At 47.7% G+C, this 24,531-nt stretch overlaps 1 protein-coding gene and 1 pseudogene across 2 annotated transcripts in view; both read left to right on the forward strand.

Annotated features, from left to right (window-relative positions):
• RRAGC (Ras related GTP binding C) overlaps nt 1-24,531 on the forward strand; it is a 172,299-nt gene that overhangs the window by 127,991 nt on the left and 19,777 nt on the right. For both annotated transcript variants that reach the window (XM_063954316.1, XM_063954315.1), the window contains one exon: nt 14,084-14,232. In XM_063954316.1, the coding sequence (XP_063810386.1) occupies nt 14,084-14,232 (149 nt within the window). The remainder of the gene's footprint in view (nt 1-14,083; nt 14,233-24,531) is intronic.
• On the forward strand, nt 10,384-10,493 carry LOC135054141 (U5 spliceosomal RNA; annotated as a pseudogene).

The raw sequence follows: 24,531 nt of genomic DNA on the forward strand, positions 1-24,531 counted from the left end.
GCATCATACGAGGCCATCCCCTTAGGCAGGTTCCATGCGAGGACCTTCCAATGGGACTTACTCGACAAGTGGTCCGGATAACCTCTTCAGATGCATCGGTTAATCACCCTATCCCCCAGGGCCAGGGTGTCTCTCCTGTGGTGGCTGCAGAGTGCTCACCTTCTCGAGGGCCGCAGATTCGGCATTCAGGACTGGATCCTGGTGACCACGGATGCAAGCCTCCGAGGGTGGGGGGCAGTTACACAGGGAAGAAATTTCCAAGGTCTGTGGTCAAGTCAACTGACTTGCCTTCACATCAATATCTTGGAACTAAGGGCCATATACAACGCCCTAAGTCAAGCGGAGATCCTGCTTCGCGACCAACCGGTTCTGATCCAGTCAGACCGCAGGGGTTCGTGTAAACCGCCAAGGCGGCACAAAGAGCAGGGTGGCGAGGGTAGAAGCCACCAGAATTCTTCGCTGGGCGGAGAATCAAGTAAGCGCACTGTCAGCAGTGTTCATTCCGGGAGTGGACAACTGGGAAGCAGACTTCCTCAGCAGGCACGACCTCCACCCGGGAAAGTGGGGACTTCATCAGGAAGTCTTCACGCAGTTTGCAAATTGATGGGAACTGCCTCAGGTGGACTAGATGGCGTCCCACCTCAATAAAAAGCTAAAAAAGGTTTTAAGCCGGGTCAAGGGACCCTCAGGTGATAGCTGTGGTCGCACTAGTAACACCGTGGGTGTTCCAGTCGGTCTATGTATTCCCTCCTCTTCCTCTCATACCCAAGGGCTGAGAATTGTAATAAAAGGAGGAGTGAGAACAATATTCTTTGCTCCAAATGGGCCAAGAAGGACTCGGTACCCGGAGCTGCAAGAAATGCTCTGAGGACTCAGGGCTTCTGCCTCTCAGACAGGACATGTTGCAACAGGGGCCCTGTCTGTTCCAAGACTTACCGCGGCTGCATTTGACGGCATGGCGGTTGAACGCTGGATCATAGCGGAAAAGGGCATTCCGGATGCAGTTATTCCTACGCTGATAAAGGCTAGGAAAGACGTGACAGCAAGACTTTTTCACTGTATATAGCGAAAATAGGTTGCTTGGTGTGAGGCCGGGAAGGCCCTACAGAGGAATTCCAGCGGGGTCGATTCCTGCACTTCCTACAGTCAGGAGTGACTATGGGCCTAAAATTAGGATCCATAAAGGTCAAGATTTCGGCCCTATCCATTTTCTCTCAAAAAGAACTGGCTTCACTGCCTGAAGTTCAGACGTTGTTCCGGGGGTGCTGCATATTCAGCCTCCTTTTGTGCCACCGGTGGCACCTTGGGATCTTAACGTTGTGTTGGATTTCCTGAAATCCCACTGGTTTGAGCCACTTAAGACCGTGGAGCTAAAATATCTCACGTGGAAAGTGGTCATGCTATTGGCCTTAGCTTCGGCTAGGCGTGTGTCAGAATTGACGGTTTTGTCCTGTAAAAGCCCTTATCTGATCTTCCATATGGACAGGGCAGAATTGAGGACTCGTCCCCAATTTCTCCCTAGGGTGGTATCATCATTTCATTTGAACCAGCCTATTGTGGTGCCTGCGGCTACTAGGGACTTGGAGGATTCCAAGTTGCTGGACGTAGTCCGGGCTTTGAAAATTTATGTTTCCAGAACGGTGTTTATTCTGTATGCAGCCAACAAGGTTGGCGCTCCTGCTTCGAAGCAGACTATTGCTCGCTGGATCTATAGCACGATTCAGCGGGTTCACTCTGCGGCTGGATTGCCGCATCCAAAATCGGTGAAAGCCCATTCTACAAGGAAGGTGGGCTCTTCTTGGGCGGCTGCCCGAGGGGTCTCGGCTTTACAGCTTTGCCGAGCTGCTACTTGGTCGGGGTCAAACAAGTTTGCTAAGTTCTACAAGTTTGATACCCTGGCTGAGGAGGACCTTGAGTTTGCTCATGCAGTGCTGCAGAGTCATCTGCACTCTGCCGCCCGTTTGGGAGCTTTGGTATAATCCCCATGGTCCTTACGGTGTTCCCAGCATCCACTAGGACGTCGGAGAAAATAAGAATTTACTCACCGGTAATTCTATTTCTCGTAGTCCGTAGTGGATGCTGGGCGCCCGTCCCAAGTGCGGACTCTCTGCAATACATGTATATAGTTATTGCTTAACTAAAGGGTTATTGTTATGAGCCATCCGTTAAATGAGGCTCAGTTGTTGTTCATACTGTTAACTGGGTATGGTTATCACAAGTTGTACAGTGTGATTGGTGTGGCTGGTATGAGTCTTACCCTGGATTCCAAATCCTTTCCTAGTTGTGTCAGCTCTTCCGGGCACAGTTTCCCTAACCGAGGTCGGGAGGAGCCAGTGCACACCAGATAGTACCTAATCTTTCTTTTAGAGTGCCCAGTCTCCTGCGGAGCCCGTCTATTCCCCATGGTCCTTACGGAGTTCCCAGCATCCACTACGGACTACGAGAAATAGAATTACCGGTGAGTAAATTCTTATTTTCTCTATCGTCCTAGTGGATGCTGGGGTTCCTGAAAGGACCATGGGGGGATAGCGGCTCCGCAGGAGACAGGGCACAAAAGTAAAGCTTTCCGATCAGGTGGTGTGCACTGGCTCCTCCCCCTATGACCCTCCTCCAAGCCAGTTAGATTTTTGTGCCCGGCCGAGAAGGGTGCAATCTAGGTGGCTCTCCTAAAGAGCTGCTTAGAAAAGTTTAGCTTAGGTTTTTTATTTTACAGTGAGTCCTGCTGGCAACAGGATCACTGCAACGAGGGACTTAGGGGAGAAGAAGTGAACTCACCTGCGTGCAGGATGGATTGGCTTCTTGGCTACTGGACATCAGCTCCAGAGGGACGATCACAGGTACAGCCTGGATGGTCACCGGAGCCTTGCCGCCGGCCCCCTTGCAGATGCTGAAGTAAGAAGAGGTCCAGAATCGGCGGCAGAAGACTCCTCAGTCTTCTAAAGGTAGCGCACAGCACTGCAGCTGTGCGCCATTTTCCTCTCAGCACACTTCACACGGCAGTCACTGAGGGTGCAGGGCGCTGGGAGGGGGGCGCCCTGGGAGGCAAATGAATACCTATTTTGGCTAAAAATACCTCACATATAGCCTCCGGAGGCTATATGGAGATATTTAACCCCTGCCAGAATCCGTTAAGAGCGGGAGACGAGGCCGCCGAAAAAGGGGCGGGGCCTATCTCCTCAGCACACAGCGCCATTTTCCCTCACAGAAAGGCTGGAGGGAAGGCTCCCAGGCTCTCCCCTGCACTGCACTACAGAAACAGGGTTAAAACAGAGAGGGGGGGCACTAAATTGGCATTAGAAATATATAAAAAAGATGCTATAAGGGAAAACACTTATATAAGGTTGTCCCTATATAATTATAGCGTTTTTGGTGTGTGCTGGCAAACTCTCCCTCTGTCTCTCCAAAGGGCTAGTGGGTCCTGTCCTCTATCAGAGCATTCCCTGTGTGTGTGCTGTGTGTCGGTACGTGTGTGTCGACATGTAGGAGGACGATGTTGGTGAGGAGGCGGAGCAATTGCCTGTAATGGTGATGTCACTCTCTAGGGAGTCGACACCGGAATGGATGGCTTATTTAGGAAATTACGTGATAATGTCAACACGCTGCAAGGTCGGTTGACGACATGAGACGGCCGACAAACAATTAGTACCGGTCCAGACGTCTCAAAAACACCGTCAGGGGTTTTAAAACGCCCGTTTACTTTAGTCGGTCGACACAGACACAGACAGGGACACTGAATCCAGTGTCGACGGTGAATAAACAAACGTATTCCTTATTAGGGCCACACGTTAAAGGCAATGAAGGAGGTGTTACATATTTCTGATACTACAAGTACCACAAAAGAGGGTATTATGTGGGATGTGAAAAAACTACCTTAGTTTTTCCTGAATCAGATAAATTAAATAAAGTGTGTGATGATGCGTGGGTTCCCCCCGATAGAAAATTATGGGCGGTATACCCTTTCCCGCCAGAAGTTAGGGCGCGTTGGGAAACACCCCTTAAGGTGGATAAGGCGCTCACACGCTTATCAAAACAAGTGGCGGTACCGTCTATAGATAGGGCCGTCCTCAAGGACCAGCTGACAGGAGGCTGGAAAATATCATAAAAAGTATATACACACATACTGGTGTTATACTGCGACCAGCGATCGCCTCAGCCTGGATGTGCAGAGCTGGGGTGGCTTGGTCGGATTCCCTGACTAAAAATATTGATACCCTTGACAGGGACAGTATTTTATTGACTATAGAGCATTTAAAGGATGCATTTCTATATATGCGAGATGCACAGAGGGATATTTGCACTCTGGCATCATGAGTAAATGCGATGTCCATAACTGCCAGAAGATGTTATGGACACGACAGTGGTCAGGTGATGCAGATTCCAAACGGCACAAAGGTGTATTGCCGTATAAAGGAAGAGGAGTTATTTGGGGTCGGTCCATCGGACCTGGTGGCCACGGCAACTGCTGGAAAATCCACCGTTTTTTACCCTAAGTCACATCTCTGCAGAAAAAGACACCGTCTTTTCAGCCTCAGTCCTCTCGTCCCTATAAGATCATATCTGCCCAGGGATAGAGGAAAGGGAAGAAGACTGCAGCAGGCAGCCCATTCCCAGGAACAGAAGCGTTCCACCGCTTCTGACAAGTTCTCAGCATGGCGCTGAGACCGTACAGGACCCCTGGATCCTACAAGTAGTATCCCAGGGGTACAGATTGGAATGTCGAGACGTTTCCCCTTCGCAGGCTCCTGAAGTCTGCTTTACCAAGGTCTCCCTCCGACAAGGAGGCAGTATGGGAAAAAATTCACAAGCTGTATTCCCAGCAGGTGATAATTAAATTACCCCTCCTACTACAAGAAAAGGGGTATTATTCCACACTATATTGTGGTACTGAAGCCAGAAGGCTAGGTGAGACTTATTCTAAAAATTTTTTTTTGAACACTTACAAAGGTTCAAATCAAGATGGAGTCACTCAGAGCAGTGATAACGAACCAGGAAGAAGGGGACTATATAGTGTCCCGGGACATCAGGGATGCTTACCTCTATGTCCCAAATTTGCCCTTCTCACTAAGGGTACCTCAGGTTCGTGGTGCAGAACTGTCACTATCAGTTTCAGACGCTGCCGTTTGGATTGTCCACGGCACCCCGGGTCTTTACCAAGGTAATGGCCGAAATGATGATTCTTCTTCGAAGAAAAGGCGTCTTAATTATCCCTTACTTGGACGATCTCCTGATAAGGGCATAGTCCAGGGAACAGTTGGAGGTCGGAGTAGCACTATCTCGGATACTGCTACAACAGCACGGGTGGATTCTAAATATTCCAAAATCGCAGCTGATCCCGACGACACGTCTGCTGTGCCTAGGGATGATTCTGGACACAGTCCAGAAAAAGGTGTTTCTCCCGGAAGAGAAAGCCAGGGAGTTATCCGAGCTAGTCAGGAACCTCCTAAAAACAGTGCATCATTGCACAAGGGTCCTGGTAAAAATGGTGGCTTCCTACGAAGCAATTCCATTCGGCAGATTTCACGCAAGAACTTTTCAGTGGGATCTGCTGGACAAATGGTCCGGATCGCATCTTCAGATGCATCAGCGGATAACCCTATATCCAAGGACAAGGGTGTCTCTCCTGTGGTGGTTATAGAGTGCTCATCTTCTAGAGGGCCGCAGATTCGGCATTCAGGATTGGATGCTGGTGACCACGGAGCCCAGCCCGAGAGGCTGGGGAGCAGTCACACAAGGAAAAAATTTCCAGGGAGTGTGATCAAGTCTGGAGACTTTTCTCCACATAAATATACTGGAGCTAAGGGTAAATTTATAATGCTCTAAGCTTAGCAAGACCTCTGCTTCAAGGTCAGCCGGTATTGATCCAGTGGAAAAACATCACGGCAGTCGCCCACGTAAACAGACAGGGCGACACAAGAAGCAGGAGGGCAATGGCAAAAACTGCAAGGACTTTTCGCTGGGCGGAAAATCATGTGATAGCACTGTCAGCAGTGTTTCATCCCGGGAATGGAAACTGGGAAGCAGACTTCCTCAGCAGGCACGACCTCCACCCGGGAGAGTGGAAACTTCATCGGGAAGTTTTTTCCACATGATTGTAAACCGTTGGGAAATACCAAAGGTCGACATGATGGCGTCCCGTCTGAACAAAAAACGGGACAGGTATTGCGCCAGGTCAAGAGACCCTCAGGCAATAGCTGTGGACGTTCTGGTAACACCGTGGGTGTACCAGTCGGTGTATGTGTTCCCTCCTCTGCTTCTCATACCTAAGGTGCTGAGAATTATAAGACGTAGAGGAGTAAGAACTATACTCATGGCTCCGGATTGGCCAAGAAGGACTTGGTACCCGGAACTTCAAGAGATGCTTACAGAGGTCTTATGGCCTCTGCCGCTAAGAAGGGACTTGCTTCAGCAAGTACCATGTCTTTTCCAAGACTTACCGCAGCTGCGTTTGTCGGCATGGCGGTGGAAAGCCGGATCCTAAGGGAAAAAGGCATTCCGGAAGAGGTCATTCCTACCCTGGTCAAAGCCAGAAAGGAGGTGACCGCACAACATTATCACCACATGTGGCGAAAATATGTTGCGTGGTGTGAGGCCAGGAAGGCCCCACAAAGAAATTTCAACTCGGTCGTTTCCTGCATTTCCTGCAAACAGGAGTGTCTATGGGCCTCAAATTGGGGTCCATTAAGGTTCAAATTTCGGCCCTGTCGATTTTCTTCCAGAAAGAATTGGCTTCAGTTCCTGAAGTCCAGAAGTTTGTCAAGGGAGTATTGCATATACAACCCCCTTTCTTTATCATCCACTAGGGGTCACTGGAGTACTCTTGGGATATGGACGGGCGTAGCCGATCAAAGGCACTGAATATTCAAATTTAGGACTCTCCCCCCCCTCCATATCCCCAAGTACCTCATTTGCCAGTGTTTTTTCGGTGCTCACAGCATGATCATCGGCTTGTGGCAATGGCCACTTTTCAGAAGATTTTTATTTTTTATTTTTATTTTTTAATTTTTACACTTCCCGTCCCAGTTTCTGAAAAACTTGGGTCCGGGATGGTGCCGCTGCAAGGCAGCGTATGGCGTGTCGGTCCTCACAAAGAGCACCCTCACAGCCACAGGCGCTATAAGCAAGCGCATGGCGTGTCGGTCCTCACAACGAGCACCCTCACAGCCACAGGCAGCCACTGTCTCCTGCAAGCTGAACGGACCTTACAGAAAGAAGATCCGTTACAGCCAGGATGAGACAAAGAGCTGGAAGAAAGAGCTTACAGCAGACACGAGGAGAGAAGCTGGAGGCTGAAACGTAGCTTACACAGAGAAGCTCGTCACAGCCAGGAAAGCAAGGTATGTGTGTCAGGGCGGTCAGCTCACGCTGCCGCCCTGCTGTGTGTGTTATACTGTACAGGCGCTGACGGGTCCCGCTGAAGTAGAGGAGCACTTCTTATATATGAAGTTCCACCTGATAGTTGGGGAGAATGAGAGAGTTCTCCTCACATTATACGCGCTGAGCGGCCAAACGTCACTCAGACGCCGGCCGCTCTCACTGCGCTAATGGCCCGGCACCGCTAATCACGCTGAGACCTAAAGCAGAGCGGCCGCACGTCACTCAGACGCCGGCCGCTCTCACTGCACTAATGGCCCGGCACCGCTGATCGCCGCCGAGACTCTCCGTGCGCTGGCCTAAAGCACAGCGGCCGCACGTCACTCAGACGCCGGCCGCTCTCACTGCTCTAACGACACGCACTGTGTGCTCAACTAAGAGAGCGGCCGCTCGGCACTCAGACGCCGGCCGCTCTCACTGATCTGATGGCCCGGCACCGCTACACGCCGCCGAGACTCCCCTGTACTAAACAGTGGCCGCACGTCATTAAAGGACGCCGGCCACTCTTCCACAGAGACACCGCAGACACAGGGAGACTGTGTACTGCTGTAGGAAGCAGCTTCCGGACGGCTCCCCGGCGCGGAATTCAGGCTCTCCCTGCACCCGATCCCTGTACGCTGCAGGTAACATGGGGATGCAGGGGGGAGGGGGAGGGGGAATAATACCTATAGCAGCAGCAAAGACAAGCTGTGTACGGGGTATTATATGTTTCTGCAGGTTTATATATATAATATATAATGAAACTTTGGCTGGCAGAACGGTCTATGATATCAGTATAAACTGTGATTATATGTGTAAACACTTGGTATATATATATATATAATATATATATGAGGCTTTGGCTGGCAATAGGTTACCAGTGGATAACCTATTGCAAGTTTAACCGTGTTTTCTGTTATTTTTGAGTGTTCATATTAATTGACTAATTGCATATATTTTACTGTATCCAACACCAGGGTTATCACTGTATAAAAGGCTATTAAGCATAGTAACTGTATAATAGGCTATTAAGCCTATATTACAACTGCAGCAGGTAACCTGTACTGTGATTGTCTGGGAAAGCATGGCATGACGGCCATTTTAATCATTGCTGGTTTTCCAGTTATAATTCCATAACACCGGCCATACACCTCTACTCCACAAGGAGGCGCAGGGGTGTTAGTGGGAAGTTGTAGTGCAGGATAATTCTAGAACATTCCTGCCCTACATCTTTAAGCCACCAGAAGGCGCAGGGGTGTTAGTAGGAATTTGGTTCGGGTTTCATGCCCATGTGAACTGCTTTTCACATAAAGAACACTTTAGTTTCCTAATAAATATGCTGTTCAGCAATAACATATATCTATAGATATATATGCCATATAATAACTTTATTAAGTCGTGCAAGTGTCTGTCTGTTGCCTATTATGATGTCTGTCGACATAGCAAATAAGGCTCTAGTGCAGACTAAAAATGTTAACATTGGCAATTCAAATTAAAACAGCGGTAATCGGAGTCTCAGAATAACTCCGCCAGCGCTAACAAAAGACAAGCTTTCCAAAGTGACAATTTTCCTTTGGGTACCAGAGTGTTTCTTTCACTGGTCTTATAATTTAATGCACGATTCTATGTCAAATCTCACACCGATAACTACAAGTGAGAAGGGTACATTAGTCCAGCACTCAGATAGTGCGGGGTTTTGGACAACCATACATAATCGTGTCCAAAAGGACGCGATCCGGCATTGGTAAATGCGTTTCTGTCAAACATTATAAAAACCCCAGATACATTTGGGTCACTAGATCTATGTATGAAACCATACCGATCACGGTTAAAAGAAGCTGCAGAGTATATCTGTAAAGCTTCTGCTAACGCCGGTTATTTTCATTGTCGCTAGTTAAGCGCGACGAGGCCAGAGCTTGTTTGCTCCTAAATTTGATATACTTGTAACGCCATTTTATCCCTTTAGGATATTCTGCCATTAGCGCATACGCATACAGTATACTTGTAACGGCGTTTTATTCCTTTATAAGAAATGTAACGACAGGACGTTACAGTCTGCAAGCCAGTGGTTTGATGACCGCCTTTACAATTGTGGAAGTGCGTCTTTTCATGTTACAGTTGCGAGGTTTCATGACTTCAACTCATATATGTCGCAGCTAGTTACAGCTTACAGTACAAAACTGCTTCTGTCGAACGGTTTGGCAGGTTGTCATTTAGTCGTTGCTGGTTTATAAACCAGGCAATAGTACGCTAACAGAGTCAAAGTTACTTATTCCCTTCTGTTTGAGCAAAATCAAACAGCTCCGTGGAATATCAATCAGCAAGTCATTTACTACAGTTAGAAAATGGTTTTTTCTGCGGTTAGTTTTTGCTTATTGGAGCCACACAATTGTATAATTGCATTGATTTTCACAATGCGTATTTACCCAGTCAGGTTTATTCATATCAGGTTCTAGCGTTTGCAAATCGCCACAACCATTAACCAGTTCATTTCTTCCGTTGCTTATCGCTTCCGGTATTTACCAAAGTGATGTTGAAATGATAGCTAATCTCACATAAGAACTATGTATCAACAAAGTTCCTCTATCTTGTGCTACTAAGGTATACTGCGGTAGCATATTAAGTTGCGGTAGCATATTAAGTTCGAAAACAATCACATCTAAGTCGGTCTAAACGATGTCAATTCCTAGGTAAGATTATAAATACGGTAAATCAAAGACTTTTACCTACTACACCAGCAAGAACAAAGGTACACGCACATTAGCGGTACATTGCTGTATTCACTTATTAAGAATAAAGATGTGTTTTCAATCGCGTTTCTCACAGAGGGACAAGGGTGCGTATACTCTGGACGACAGTCACAGAGAGTCAGGATTTGTAGTTAAAATCAACGCAAAGGTTCTAAAACACGACAGATTCCTGTCGATAAAGGTACTAGAACTCTGTGCATTTTACAATGCAATAGATAAATGTCCTAAAACTCTGTGCATTTTACAATACATTAAATGATTCGCTTTCAGTCTGACCAGGGATAGAATCTGGTTTCTCTTCAGAACGAATAAATCTTTCGCTTTTTACTAAAGATTTCTGTGGAGAGAAACAACCGTGAGTTTCATGTAATTTTGTTTTTCAGCCCTGGCTCACGCTGCCTTTAAGCAGTCAAACAAAGCAACGGCAGTTGCATACTCAACAACAGTGAGAACCAAGAAGCCGCATGACTAGGCGGCAGGTAACTCAAATCTTTAATGGCTCAGAACGCCATTATGTGAAAATGTCAAGAAACACGATCTCACCCGTCAGGGTTTGGATCTTGGAAACTGGACATTAAATCCAGAGGTGTTTCATAGGTGAGTCCACACAAGGGGGTTACCCTCAAGTATACATGATGGCATCTCGCCACAATGATGAAAGCTCAGTATGTGTACATCACATTCATGGGGTCATTCAGCATCGTGTATCTAGCTCCACCATTTTCTGCTTCTCTCTTCGTTGCCAAAACGGATCAGAAGACAGTTCGTCACAGTCATACTGGTGGTATCTCATGGGTTTCAGAGAAGTTTGCTTCTCGAATTGTCAAGGAATACTTGCACACGATCTGGCCCCGCTCATAATACGTCCAACCTGTTACATCAGGAAACGTTTCTTTTACCCATAGTTACCTATGTACCTATTATCTATGTACCGCAGCTGCGGTTGACAGGGTGAGGGTTCAGACCGCCCTCTTAAAAAAATAGAGCGTTACAGTATCGGTTATACCAACCATGTTACGAAATAGTAAGCCGCTTAAGGCAGCTCATTATTAAGAAATTTCGTGTGCTTACATAGGTTGTAACTCTCGGAAGTTTCCAACATCATACTTCAAGTACCCGTATTCTGTTAAACGGAATGGGATGGAAAACTGCGGTCATCTGCACTAAGAGTGCAGGTATCTGTGTGGTAAACTTATTTTCAAAGCGTTTGCCTCTATTTACGTCTGTGAACATCTTTCTACAAGGTGTCACCAAAGTTCAGACTCTATTTATCCCACCTACAGCGCCAGGCGATTTGAGGTTGGGTTCAGATTTCTTACAGTTTTCATATTGTGGAACCTTTTTTTAACAAAAGGGAATTAAATTTTCATATTTTGGAACCCTTTTTAAAAAAATGGGGATTAAGTTTCTCACTTTGGAAAACATTTTTCTTCTAGCCTTGCCTACGGCAAGGGTGCTTCGGCAAGGGGTTTGTTTTCATATTTGGGTGCCTTGTATTCCAAGCCACCGTATTTGAGTTTCTCATGACAAATCAGATCTTCGGACGAAATCCGCTTTCGTATTCATCACATCAATATACCAATAGTGGTTACTGTGTGGACAGCACATTCTAAAATTCTGAATGTGGTACACGCGTTACGCGTTTATATATGTACCGAACGTCTACAGTACGTGATATGAATACGTTGTTGTTATATATGATACTGCAAACTGGTGTTAGCCAGTTTCTCAGCAGACATTATCCAGTTGGATAATAATGACTACAAGTCAGGTTTACTTTAAGGCTAAGTTACAATCGCCTACGTCAGTAATAGTTCATTCCACAGGTTCTGTGGGAATGTCGGACCCAGCGGGTCGTGGAGCGTCTACGACGCGGCTACATAGCCTTCAGTGCACCACGTTGGTGCACGTTTACACGTTATGAATGGTGGCGCCATCAGCATTTAGCTTTGGCTGCCTACTGTTACAAGTATCAAACAGCTCTCCCGCCCACGAGGGAAGCTTTGGTACGTCCCAAGAGTACTCCAGTGACCCCTAGTGGATGATAAAGAAAATAGGATTTTGGTACTTACCAGGTAAATCCTTTTCTTTGAATCCATAGGGGGCACTGGACGCCCACCCAGAGCAGTTTTACCTGGGTTGTTTAAGCTCAAGGGAGCTTAGTGAACAAATTTTACTTGGGTGGTATTAAGCTCAAAGGAGCTTATGGTAACACATTTTCACCGATTGGATCAAATTATAAAGTTCTATCGGTTAAGGTGTCAACTGTTTAGTTGACAATAAGGTTACGGATCAACTTTGTGGTTGTCCGTTATGTTATAGGGATTCTCCATTGTCAACCTCTCTATATCCTGTTCGCTCAGTAAAAAACACTGGCAAAGTACACTGAGGTACTTGGGGATATGGAGGGGGGGGAGAGTCCTAAATTTGAATATTCAGTGCCTTTGATCGGCTACGCCCGTCCATATCCCAAGAGTACTCCAGTGCCCCCTATGGATTCAAAGAAAAGGATTTACCTGGTAAGTACCAAAATCCTATTTTTGTGCCTCCAGTGGCACTGTGGGATCTCAACGTAGTTCTGGGATTCCTCAAATCACATTGGTTTAAAACCAGTCAAATCTGTGGATTTGAAGCATCTCACATGAAAAGTGACCATGCTCTTGGCCCTGGCCTGGACCAGGCGAGTGTCAAATTGGTGGTTTTTTCTCAAAAAAGCCCATATCTGTTTGTCCATTCGGACAGGGCAGAGCTGCGGACTCGTCCCCAGTTCTCTCCCTAAGGTGGTGTCAGTGTTTCACCTGAACCAGCTTATTGTGGTGCCTTGCACCTACTAGGGACTTGGAGGACTCCAAGTTGCTAGATGTTGTCAGGGCCCTGAAAATATGTTCCAGGACGGCTGGAGTCAGGAAAACTGACTTGCTGTTATCCTGTATGCACCCAACAAACTGGGTGCTCTTGCTTCTAAGCAGACTATTGCTAGTTGGATGTGTAATACAATTCAGCTTGCACATTCTGTGGCAGGCCTGCCACAGCCAAAATATGTAAATGCCCATTCCACAAGGAAGGTGGGCTCATCTTGGGCGGCTGCCCGAGGGGTCTCGGCTTTACAACTTTGCCGAGCAGCTACTTGGTCAGGGGCAAACACGTTTGCTAAATTCTACAAATTTGATACCCTGGCTAAGGAGGACCTGGAGTTCTCTCATTCGGTGCTGCAGAGTCATCCGCACTCTCCCGCCCGTTTGGGAGCTTTGGTATAATCCCCATGGTCCTTTCAGGAACCCCAGCATCCACTAGGACGATAGAGAAAATAAGAATTTACTTACCGATAATTCTATTTCTCGGAGTCCGTAGTGGATGCTGGGCGCCCATCCCAAGTGCGGATTATCTGCAATACTTGTACATAGTTACAAAAATCGGGTTATTATTGTTGTGAGCCATCTTTTCAGAGGCTCCGCTGTTATCATACTGTTAACTGGGTTTAGATCACAAGTTGTACGGTGTGATTGGTGTGGCTGGTATGAGTCTTACCCGGGATTCAAAATTCCTCCCTTATTGTGTACGCTCGTCCGGGCACAGTACCTAACTGGCTTGGAGGAGGGTCATAGGGGGAGGAGCCAGTGCACACCACCTGATCGGAAAGCTTTACTTTTGTGCCCTGTCTCCTGCGGAGCCGCTATCCCCCCATGGTCCTTTCAGGAACCCCAGCATCCACTACGGACTCCGAGAAATAGAATTATCGGTAAGTAAATTCTTATTTTTTACAATCCTGCACGATGTTTTACACATTTAGATATAGCATAATTTATTATATCTGCTGCAGGGCCCTTCAGTTTAGATGGGAGTGTGCAATGAAAATGTTATGGAATTGCACTGTTATCTCTCACATATTTAGTATTGGAACTATTTCCCTTTTGCATAGAAAACTTTTGTTTCTGACCTATAAACTACTGGTGCTTTATCTTTCTTTTACTTTATTTTCCCAGCTTGCATGCGGAGTGCAATGGAACTGCATATGACAAGGAGTCCATGGCGATTATCAAGCTCAACAACACGACTGTGCTTTATTTAAAGGAAGTTACAAAATTTCTTTCACTTGTCTGTATTCTTAGGGAAGAAAGCTTTGAACGAAAAGGTAAGCGCACAGTATCAGTTGGTAGAAAGCTCATGTATGACTGTCACCTCTGATACGCATGTCTCATGCTCTCTCCTAAACAAATGTCCATGTAGGGAAAGGAGGTGTTTTAGGTTAAGTGATTCCGTCAATAGAACAAGAAATACTCAGAGAAGCTGAGAAGCTACCATTAACAGTATTGATATAATTTATTGTTAAAAGATGTTTTATATATAACTGTCACAATTCAGTGAATAAACCAATTATCCTGGAATATTATTCATGTAATATACACCAAAACTTTAGTAATTAAAAATGGTAACATTTGTAAGATACATTGTAAAAACTCCCTTAAAAGAACGTAACCACTTGTATTTCTGATAAACACTGCAGCATTTATATTTCACTAATACTTATTGAATTAAGCTCCATGCATGGGCTGATTGGATCACATGAATTCATTAGGTGTTGCTTAGGAAGTCCATCCACAGTGAAGTGATATATATTTTTAACTATCCACCATAAAATAATCAACTTGAATATTCACAGTCTCATCCAATTGAAGAGAGGCTTTATCTGGGCAGCTTAAATAAACATGTTTCCATGTGTATGCAGTGACTTTTAAGCTGGAACCGCTATTTGTACAGTCTCGTGTAGAAAAGCTTACCCAGGTCTTACAATAGTGGAGAGATTTCCCGTGGTCACCTTCCTGATAGTGGGCGCCGGCTGCCCACACCGCTAAGCAGCGGCACAGAAGAGGCTGTCAGTGACACTGGATGGATGCTGCACTTCACAGAGCCATGTCAGAGCGCGGCTGGTCGGGGCCAAAAGCCGTTCGCTCGTGCTTCCGTAGCAGGAGCCGTTAAGTACACTGCTGGTGTGTTGGATGTTGAATAATGACCAGGATACCGGACAGAACGTCGGGCGGGATGCTTGACACGTTTCTCAGCCTCGAGAGCAGGGGCTGTTTCATCAGACTTCGTATCCACAGCAACAGCTGGGAAGAAAATGTTTTACCTCGGGTTTCCTCACAGCCTAAGAAAGCACCGTATTTTCAGGTACAGTCCTTTCGGCTTCAGAAAAGCAAGCGGGTCAAAGGTGCTTCCTTTCTGCACAGAGACAAGGGAAGAAGGAAAAAGCTGCACCAGACAGCCAGTTCCCAGGATCAAAAATCTTCCCCCGCTTCCTCTGAGTCCACCGCATGACGCTGGGGCTCCACAGGTGGAGACAGGTGCGGTGGGGGCGCGTCTCGGGAACTTCAGGGACCAGTGGGCTTGCCCACATGTGGATCCCTAGGTTCTGCAAGTAGTATCACAGGGATACAGGCTGGAGTTCGAGGCGACTCCCCCTCGCCGTTACCTCACATCAGCCTTGCCTGCTGCCCTCGGAGAAAGGTAGTACTGGCGGCAATTCACAAGCTGTACTTCCAGCAGGTGAAATCAAGGTACCCCTCCTTCAACAAGGCCGGGGTTACTATTCCAAAATGTTGTGGTACCGAAACCAGACGGTTCGGTGAGACCCATTCTAAAATTGAAATCCTTGAACACTTATATACGAAGGTTCAAGTTCAAAATGGAATCGCTCAGGGCGATTATTGCAAGCCTGGAGAATTTCAGGGTATCACTGTACATCAAGGATGTTTACCTGCATGTCCCTATTTACCCTCTTCACCAGGAGTACCTCAAAATTGTGGTACAGGATTGTCATTACCAATTCCAGACGTTGCCGTTGGTCTGTCCCCGGCATCGAGGGTATTTACCAAGGTAATGGCCGAAGTACTTATCCCGTACTTGGACGATCTCCTTATAAAGGCGAGGTCCAGGGAGCAGTTGTTCGTCGGAGTAGCACTATCTCGGGAAGTGCTACAACAGCACGGCTGGATTCTGAATATTCCAAAGTCGCAGCTGGTTCCTACGACGCGTCTACTGTTCCTGGGTATGGTTCTGGACACAGAACAGGATAAAAAGGGTTTCTCCCGGAGAAGTCCAAGGAGTTGGCGTCTCTAGACAGAGACCTCCTAATACAAATACAGGTGTCGGTGCATCAATGCATGCGAGCCCTGGGAAGGATGGTAGCTTCTTACGAAGAAATTCCATTCGCCAGGTCCCATGCAAGGATCTTCCAGTGGGATCTGTTGGACAAGTGGTCCGGGTCGCATCTTCAGATGCATTGGCGGATAACCCTGTCTCCAAGGGCCAGGGTGTCGCTGTGGTGGTGGCTGCAGAGTGCTCATCTTCTAGGGGGCCGCAGATTCGGCATACAGGACTGGGTCCTGGTGACCACGGATGCCAGCCTTCGAGGCTGGGGGGCAGTCACACAGGGAAGAAACTTCCAAGGCCTATGGAAAAGTCAGGAGACTTCCCTACACATAAATGTTCTGGAACTAAGGGCCATTTACAATGCCCTAAGTCAGGCTAGACCCCTGCTTCAACACCGGCCGGTGCTGATCCAGTCAGACAACATCACGGCGGTCGCTCATGTAAACCGACAGGGCGGCACAAGAAGCAGGATGGCGATGGCAGAAGCCACAAGGATTCTCCGATGGGCGGAAAATCATGTGTTAGCACGGTCAGCAGTGTTCATTCCCGGAGTGGACAACTGAGAAGCAGACTTTCTCAGCAGACACGACCTCCACCCGGGAGAGTGGGGACTTCATCCAGAAGTCTTCCAAATGATTGTACACCGTTGGGAAAGGCCACAGGTGGACATGATGGCGTCCCGCCTCAACAAAAAGCTATAAAGATATTGCGCCAGGTCAAGGGACCCTCAGGCGATAGCTGTGGACGCTCTGGTAACACCGTGAGTGTACCAGTCGGTGTATGTGTTCCCTTCTCTGCCTCTCTTACCCAGGGTAATGAGAATAATAAGAAGGAGAGGAGTAAGAACTATACTCATTGTTCCGGATTGGCCAAGAAGAGCTTGGTACCCAGAACTCCAAGAGATGATCTCAGAGGACCCATGGCCTCTGCCGTTCAGACAGGACCTGCTGCAGCAGGGGGCCTGTCTGTTCCAAGACGTACCGCGGCTACGTTTGACGGCATGGCGGTTGAACGCCGGATCCTGAAGGAAAAGGGCATTCCGGAGGAAGTTATCCCTACGCTAATTAAAGCTAGGAAAGAAGTGAACGCAAACCATTATCACCGCATATGGCGGAAATATGTTGCGTGCTGTGAGGCCAGGAAGGCCCCAAAGGAGGAATTTCAGCTAGGTCGATTTCTGCACTTCCTACAGTCAGAGGTGACTATGGGCCTAAAATTGGGTTCCATTAAGGTCCAGATTTCGGCTCTATCGATTTTCTTCCAAAATAGAACTGGCTTCACTGCCTGAAGTTCGGACTTGTGTTAAGGGAGTGCTGCATAGTCAGCCCCCGTTTGTGCCTCCAGTGGCACCGTGGGATCTCAACGTGGTGTTGGATTTCCTGAAGTCGCATTGGGATGAGCCACTTAAATCCGTGGAGCTACAATACCTCACGTGGAAAGTGGTCATGCTGTGGGCCTTGGCGTCGGCCAGGCGTGTATCAGAATTGGCGGCTTTGTCATGCAAAAGCCCTTATCTGTATTTTATATGGATAAGGCGGAATTGAGGACTCGTTCCCAATTCCTTCCTAAGGTGGTATCAGTTTTTCGTGTGAACCAACCTATTGTGGTGCCTGCGGCTACTTAGGACTTGGAGGATTCCAAGTTACTGGACGTAGTCGGGGCCCTGAAAAGTATATGTTTCCAGGACGGCTGGAGTCCGAAAGACTGACTCGCTATTTATCCTGTATGCGCCCAACAAGTTGGGTGCACCTGCTTCAAAGCAGACTATTGCTCGCTGGATCTGTAGTACGATTCAGCTTGCACATTCTGCGGCTGGACTGCCGCATCCTAAATCAGTAAAAGCCCATTCCACGAGGAAGGTGGGCTCTTCTTGGGCGGCTGCCCGAGGGGTCTCGGCTCTACAACTTTGCCGAGCAGCTACTTGGTCGGGGTCAAACACGTTTGCTAAATTCTACAAGTTTGATACCCTGGCTGAGGAGGACCTAGAGTTTGCCCATTCGGTGCTGCAGAGTCATCCGCACTCTCCCGCCCGTTTGGGAGCTTTGGTATAATCCCCATGGTCCTTACGGAGTCCCAGCATCCACTTAGGACGTTAGAGAAAATAAGAATTTACTCACCGGTAATTCTATTTCTCGTAGTCCGTAGTGGATGCTGGGCGCCCATCCCAAGTGCGGATTGTCTGCAATACTTGTATATAGTTATTGCCTAACTAAAGGGTTATTGTTGAGCCATCTGTTGAGAGGCTCAGTTGTTGTCATACTGTTAACTGGGTATTGTATCACGAGTTATACGGTGTGATTGGTGTGGCTGGTATGAGTCTTACCCGGGATTCAAAATCCTTCCTTATTGTGTCAGCTCTTCCGGGCACAGTATCCTAACTGAGGTCTGGAGGAGGGTCATAGTGGGAGGAGCCAGTGCACACCAGTAGTCTAAAGTTTTCTTTTAGTTGTGCTCAGTCTCCTGCGGAGCCGCTATTCCCCATGGTCCTTACGGAGTCCCAGCATCCACTACGGACTACGAGAAATAGAATTACCGGTGAGTAAATTCTTATTTTCTCTAACGTCCTAAGTGGATGCTGGGGACTCCGTCAGGACCATGGGGTTTAGCGGCTCCGCAGGAGACAGGGCACAATAATAAAAGCTTTAGGATCAGGTGGTGTGCACTGGCTCCTCCCCCTATGACCCTCCTCCAAGCCTCAGTTAGATCTTTGTGCCCGGCCGAGAAGGGTGCAATCTAGGTGGCTCTCCTGAGCTGCTTAGAATAAAAGTTTAAGTTAGGTTTTTTTGTTTTCAGTGAGTCCTGCTGGCAACAGGCTCACTGCTACGAGGGACTTAGGGGAGAGAAGTAAACTCACCTGCGTGCAGGATGGATTTGCTTCTTAGGCTACTGGACACCATTAGCTCCAGAGGGAGTCGGAACACAGGTCTCACCCTGGGGTTCGTCCCGGAGCCGTGCCGCCGACCCCCCTTGCAGATGCCGAAGTTGAAGAGGTCCAGAGGTCCAGAAACAGGCGGCAGAAGACTTTCAGTCTTCATAAGGTAGCGCACAGCACTGCAGCTGTGCGCCATTGTTGTCAGCACACTTCATACCAGCGGTCACTGAGGGTGCAGGGCGCTGGGGGGGGGGCGCCCTGGGCAGCAATGTATTATACCTTTTTTATGGCTAAAATACATCACATATAGCCCTTGAGGCTATATGGATGTATTTAACCCCTGCCAGATCTCACAAACTCCGGGAGAAGAGCCCGCCGTTTTAGGGGGCGGGGCCTATTCTCCTCAGCACACAGCGCCATTTTCCTGCTCAGCTCTGCTGTGAGGAAGGCTCCCAGGCTCTCCCCTGCACTGCACTACAGAAACAGGGTTAAAACAGAGAGGGGGGGCACTTATTTGGCGATATGATTACATATGTGAAAATGCTATAAGGGAAAACACTTGTATAAGGGGTTGTCCCTGTATAATTATAGCGTTTTTGGTGTGTGCTGGCAAACTCTCCCTCTGTCTCCCCAAAGAGCTAGTGGGGTCCTGTCCTCTATCAGAGCATTCCTTGTGTGTGTGCTGTGTGTCTGTACGCGTGTGTCGACATGTAGGAGGACGATGTTGGTGAGGAGGCGGAGCAAATTGCCTGTATTGGTGATGTCACTCTCTAGGGAGTCGACACCGGAATGGATGGCTTATGTAGGAATTACGTGATAATGTCAACACGATGCAAGGTCGGTTGACGACATGAGACGGCCGGCAAACAAATTAGTACCTGTCCAGGCGTCTCAGACACAGTCAGGGGCTTGTAAAAACGCCCATTTACCTCAGTTGGTCGACACAGACACGGACACTGACTTCAGTGTCGACGGTGAAGAAACAAACGTATTTTCCTTTAGGGCCACACGTTACATGTTAAGGGCAATGAAGGAGGTGTTACATATTTCTGATACTACAAGTACCACAAATAAGGGTATTATGTAGGGTGGGAATAATCTACTTGTAGTTTTGCCTGAATCAGATAAATTAAAGTGTGTGATGATACGTGGGTTTCCTCCGATAGAAAATTATTGGAGGTATACCTTTTCCCGCCAGAAGTGAGGGCGAGTTGGGAAACACACCTTAGGGTGGATAAGGCGCTCACACGCTTATAAAAACAAGTGGCGTACCGTCTCCAGATACGGCCGCCCTCAAAGAGCCAGCTGATAGGAAGCTGAAAAATATCCTAAAAAGTATATACACACATACTGGTGTTATACTACGACCAGCAATCGCCTCAGCCTGGATGTGCAGCGCTGGGGGGGCTTGGTCGGATTTCCTGACTGAAAATATTGATACCCTTGACAGGAACAATATTTTATTGACTATAGAGCATTTTAAGGATGCATTTCTATATATGCGAGATGCGCAGAGGGATATTTGCATTCTGGCATCAAGAGTAGATGTGATGTCCATATCTGCCAGACGATGTTTATAGACACGACAGTGGTCAGGTGATGCAGATTCCAGACGGCACATGGAAGTATTGCCGTATAAAGGGGCGGTCCATCGGACCTGGTGGCCATGGCAACAGCTGGAAAATCCTCTTTTGTTACCCCAAGTCACATCTCAGCAGAAAAGGACAGTCTTTTCAGTCTCAGTCCTTTCGTACCCATAAAGGCAGGCGGGCAAAAGGCCAGTCATATCTGCCCAGGGTTAGAGGAAAGGGAAGAAGACTGCAGCAGGCAGCCCATTCCCAGGAACAGAAGTCCTCCACAGCTTCTGCCAAGTCCGCAGCATGACGCTGGGGCCATACAAGCGGACTCAGGTGCGGTGGGGGGTCATCTCAAGAGTTTCAGCACGCAGTGGGCTCACTCGCAAGTGGACTCCTGGATCCTACACGTAGTATCCCAGGTGTACATTGGAAATTCGAGACGTCTTCCCCTCACAAGTTCCTGAAGTCTGCTTTACCAACGTCTCCCTCCGACAGGGAGGCAGTATTGGAAAAAAATTCACAGGCTGTATTCCCAGCAGGTGATAATCAAAGTACCCCTCCTACAACAAGGGAAGGGGTATTATTCCACACTATATTGTGGTACTGAAGCCAAACGGCTCGGTGAGATCTAAAAGATTTGAACAATTACATACAAGGGTTCAAATCAAGATGGAGTCACTCATAGCAGTGATAGCGAACCAGGACGATATGGTGTCACTGGATATCAGGGACGCTTACCTACATGTCCAAATTTTGCCCTTCTCACCAAGGGTATTTCAGGTTCGTGGTACAGAACTGTCACTATCAGTTCAGACGCTGCCGTTTGGATTGTCCACGGCACCCCGGGTCTTTACCATGGTAATGGCCGAAATGATGATTCTTCCTAAAAGAAATATGGACGCTTTCCTGATAAGGGCAAGGTCCAGAGAACAGTTGGCGGTCGGAGTAGCACTATCTCAAGTAGTTCTACGACAGCACGAGTGGATTCTGAATATTCCAAAATCGCAGCTTTTTCCGACGACACGTCTAATGTTCCTAGGAATGATTCTGGACACAGTCCAGAAAAGGATGTTTTCTCCCGGAGAAGAAGACCAGGGAGTTATCCGAGCTAGTCAGGAACCTCCTAAAACCAGGAAAAGTATCAGTGCATCATTGCACAAGGGTCCTGTGAAAAATGGTGGTTTCTTACAAAGCGATCCCACTCGGTAGATTTCACGCAAGAACCTTTCAGTGGAATCTGCTGGGAAAATGGTCCGGATCGCATCTTCAGATGCATCAGCGGACAACCCTGTCTCCAAGGACAAGGGTGTTTTCTTCTGCGGTGGCTGCAGAGTGCTCATCTATGAAAGGGCCGCAGATTCGACATTCAGGACTGGGTCCTGGTGACCACGGATGCCAGCCTGAGTGGCTGGGGAGCAGTCACACAAGGAAAAAATTTCCAGTGAGTGTGATCAAGTCTGGAGACTTCTCTCCACATAAATATACTGGAGCTAAGGGCAATTTACAAGGCTCTAAGCTTAGCAAGACCTCTGCTTCAAGGTCAGCCGGTATTGATCCAGTGGGACAACATCACGGCAGTCGCCCACGTAAACAGACAGGGCGGCACATGAAGCAGGAGGGAAATGGCAGAAACTGCAAGGATTCTTCGCTGGGCGAAAAATCATGTGATAACACTCTCAGCAGTGTTAATTCCGGGAGTGGAAAACTGGGAAGCAAACTTCCTCAGCAGGCATAACCTCCACCCGGGAGAGTGGGGACTTCAGCGGGAAGTCTTCCACATGATTGTAAACCGTTGGGAAAAACCAAAGGTGGACATGATGGCGTCCCGCCTGAACAAAAAACTAGACAAATATTGCGCCAGGTCAAGGGACCCTCAGGCAATAGCGGTGGACGCTCTGGTAACACTGTGGGTGTACCAGTCAGGGTATGTGTTCCCTCCTATGCATCTCATACCAAAAGTACTGAGAATCATAAGAAGCAGATGAGTAAGAACGATACTCGTGGTTCCGGATGGGTCAAGAAGGACTTGGTACCCGGAATTTCAAGAGATGCTCACGGAAGAACCGTGGCCTCTACCTTTAAGAAAGGACCTGCTCCAGCAGGGGCCTTGTCTGTTCCAAGACTTACCGCGGCTGCGTTTGACGGCATGGCAGTTGAACGCCGGATCCTGAAAGGGCATTCCAGATGAAGTCATCCCTACCCTGGTCGAAGCCAGGAAGGATGTAACCGCAAAACATTTTCACCGCATTTGGCGAAAATATGTTGCGTGGTGTGAGGCCAAGAAGGTCCCTACAGAGGAATTCCAACTGGGTCGTTTCCTACATTTCCTGAAAACAGGACTGTCTATGGGCCTAAAATTAGGGTCCATTAAGGTTCAAATTTCGACCCTGTCAAATTTCTTCCAGAAAGAACTGGCTTCAGTGCCTGAAGTTCAGACGTTTGTAAAAAGGGTACTGCATATACAGCCTCCTTTTGTGCCCCCAGTGGCACCTTGGGATCTCAATGTTGTTTTGAGTTTCCTAAAGTCACATTGGTTTGATCCACTCACCACTGTGAAATTAAAATATTTCACATGGAAGGTGAAGATTCTATTAGCCCTGGCTTCAGCCAGGCGTGTGTCAGAATGGGCGGCTTTATCATATAAAAGCCCTTACTTAATTTTTCATTCTGACAGGGCAGAATTGAGGACTCGTCCTCAATTTCTCCTTAAGGTGTTTTCTGTTTTTCACATGAACCAACCTATTGTGGTACCTGCGGCTACTAGGGACTTGGAGGACTCCAAGTTACTTGACGTTGTCAGGGCCCTGAAAATATATGTTTCCAGGACGACTGGAGTCAGAAAATCTGACTCGCTGTTTAGCCTGTATGCACCCAACAAGATGGGTGTTCCTGCTTCTAAGCAGACGATTGCTCGCTGGATTTGTAGTACAATTCAGTTTGCACATTCTGTGGCAGGCTTGCCACAGCCAAAATCAGTAAAAGCCCATTCCACAAGGAAGTGGGCTCATCTTGGGCGGCTGCCCGAGGGGTCTCGGCTTTACAACTTTGCCGAGCTGCTACTTGGTCAGGGGCACACCCTGACTGAGGAGGACCTGGAGTTCTCTCATTCAGTGCTGCAGAGTCATCCGCACTCTCCCGCCCGTTTGGGAGCTTTGGTATAATCCCCATGGTCCTGACGGAGTCCCCAGCATCCACTTAGGACGTTAGAGAAAATAAGAATTTACTTACCGATAATTCTATTTCTCGTAGTCCGTAGTGGATGCTGGGCGCCCATCCCAAGTGCGGATTGTCTGCAATACTTGTACATAGTTATTGTTACAAAAATCGGGTTATTCTTGTTGTGAGCCATCTTTTCAGAGGCTCCTTCGTTGTTATCATACTGTTAACTGGGTTCAGATCACAGGTTGTACGGTGTGATTGGTGTGGCTGGTATGAGTCTTACCCGGGATTCAATATCCTTCCTTATTATGCACGCTCGTCCGGGCACAGTATCCTAACTGAGGCTTGGAGGAGGGTCATAGGGGGAGGAGCCAGTGCACACCACCTGATCCTAAAGCTTTTATTATTGTGCCCTGTCTCCTGCGAAGCCGCTAAACCCCATGGTCCTGACGGAGTCCCCAGCATCCACTACGGACTACGAGAAATAGAATTATCGGTAAGTAAATTCTTATTTTAAGCTGCCCAGATAAAGCCTCTCTTCAATTGGATGAAACTGAATATTCAAGTTGATTATTTTATGGTGGATAGTTAAAAATATATATCACTTCACTGTGGATGGACTTCCTAAGCAACACCTAATGAATTCATGTGATCCAATCAGCCCATGCATGGA

Source organism: Pseudophryne corroboree, chromosome 2 (assembly GCF_028390025.1).
Source record: "Pseudophryne corroboree isolate aPseCor3 chromosome 2, aPseCor3.hap2, whole genome shotgun sequence".
Taxonomy (NCBI): domain Eukaryota; kingdom Metazoa; phylum Chordata; class Amphibia; order Anura; family Myobatrachidae; genus Pseudophryne; species Pseudophryne corroboree.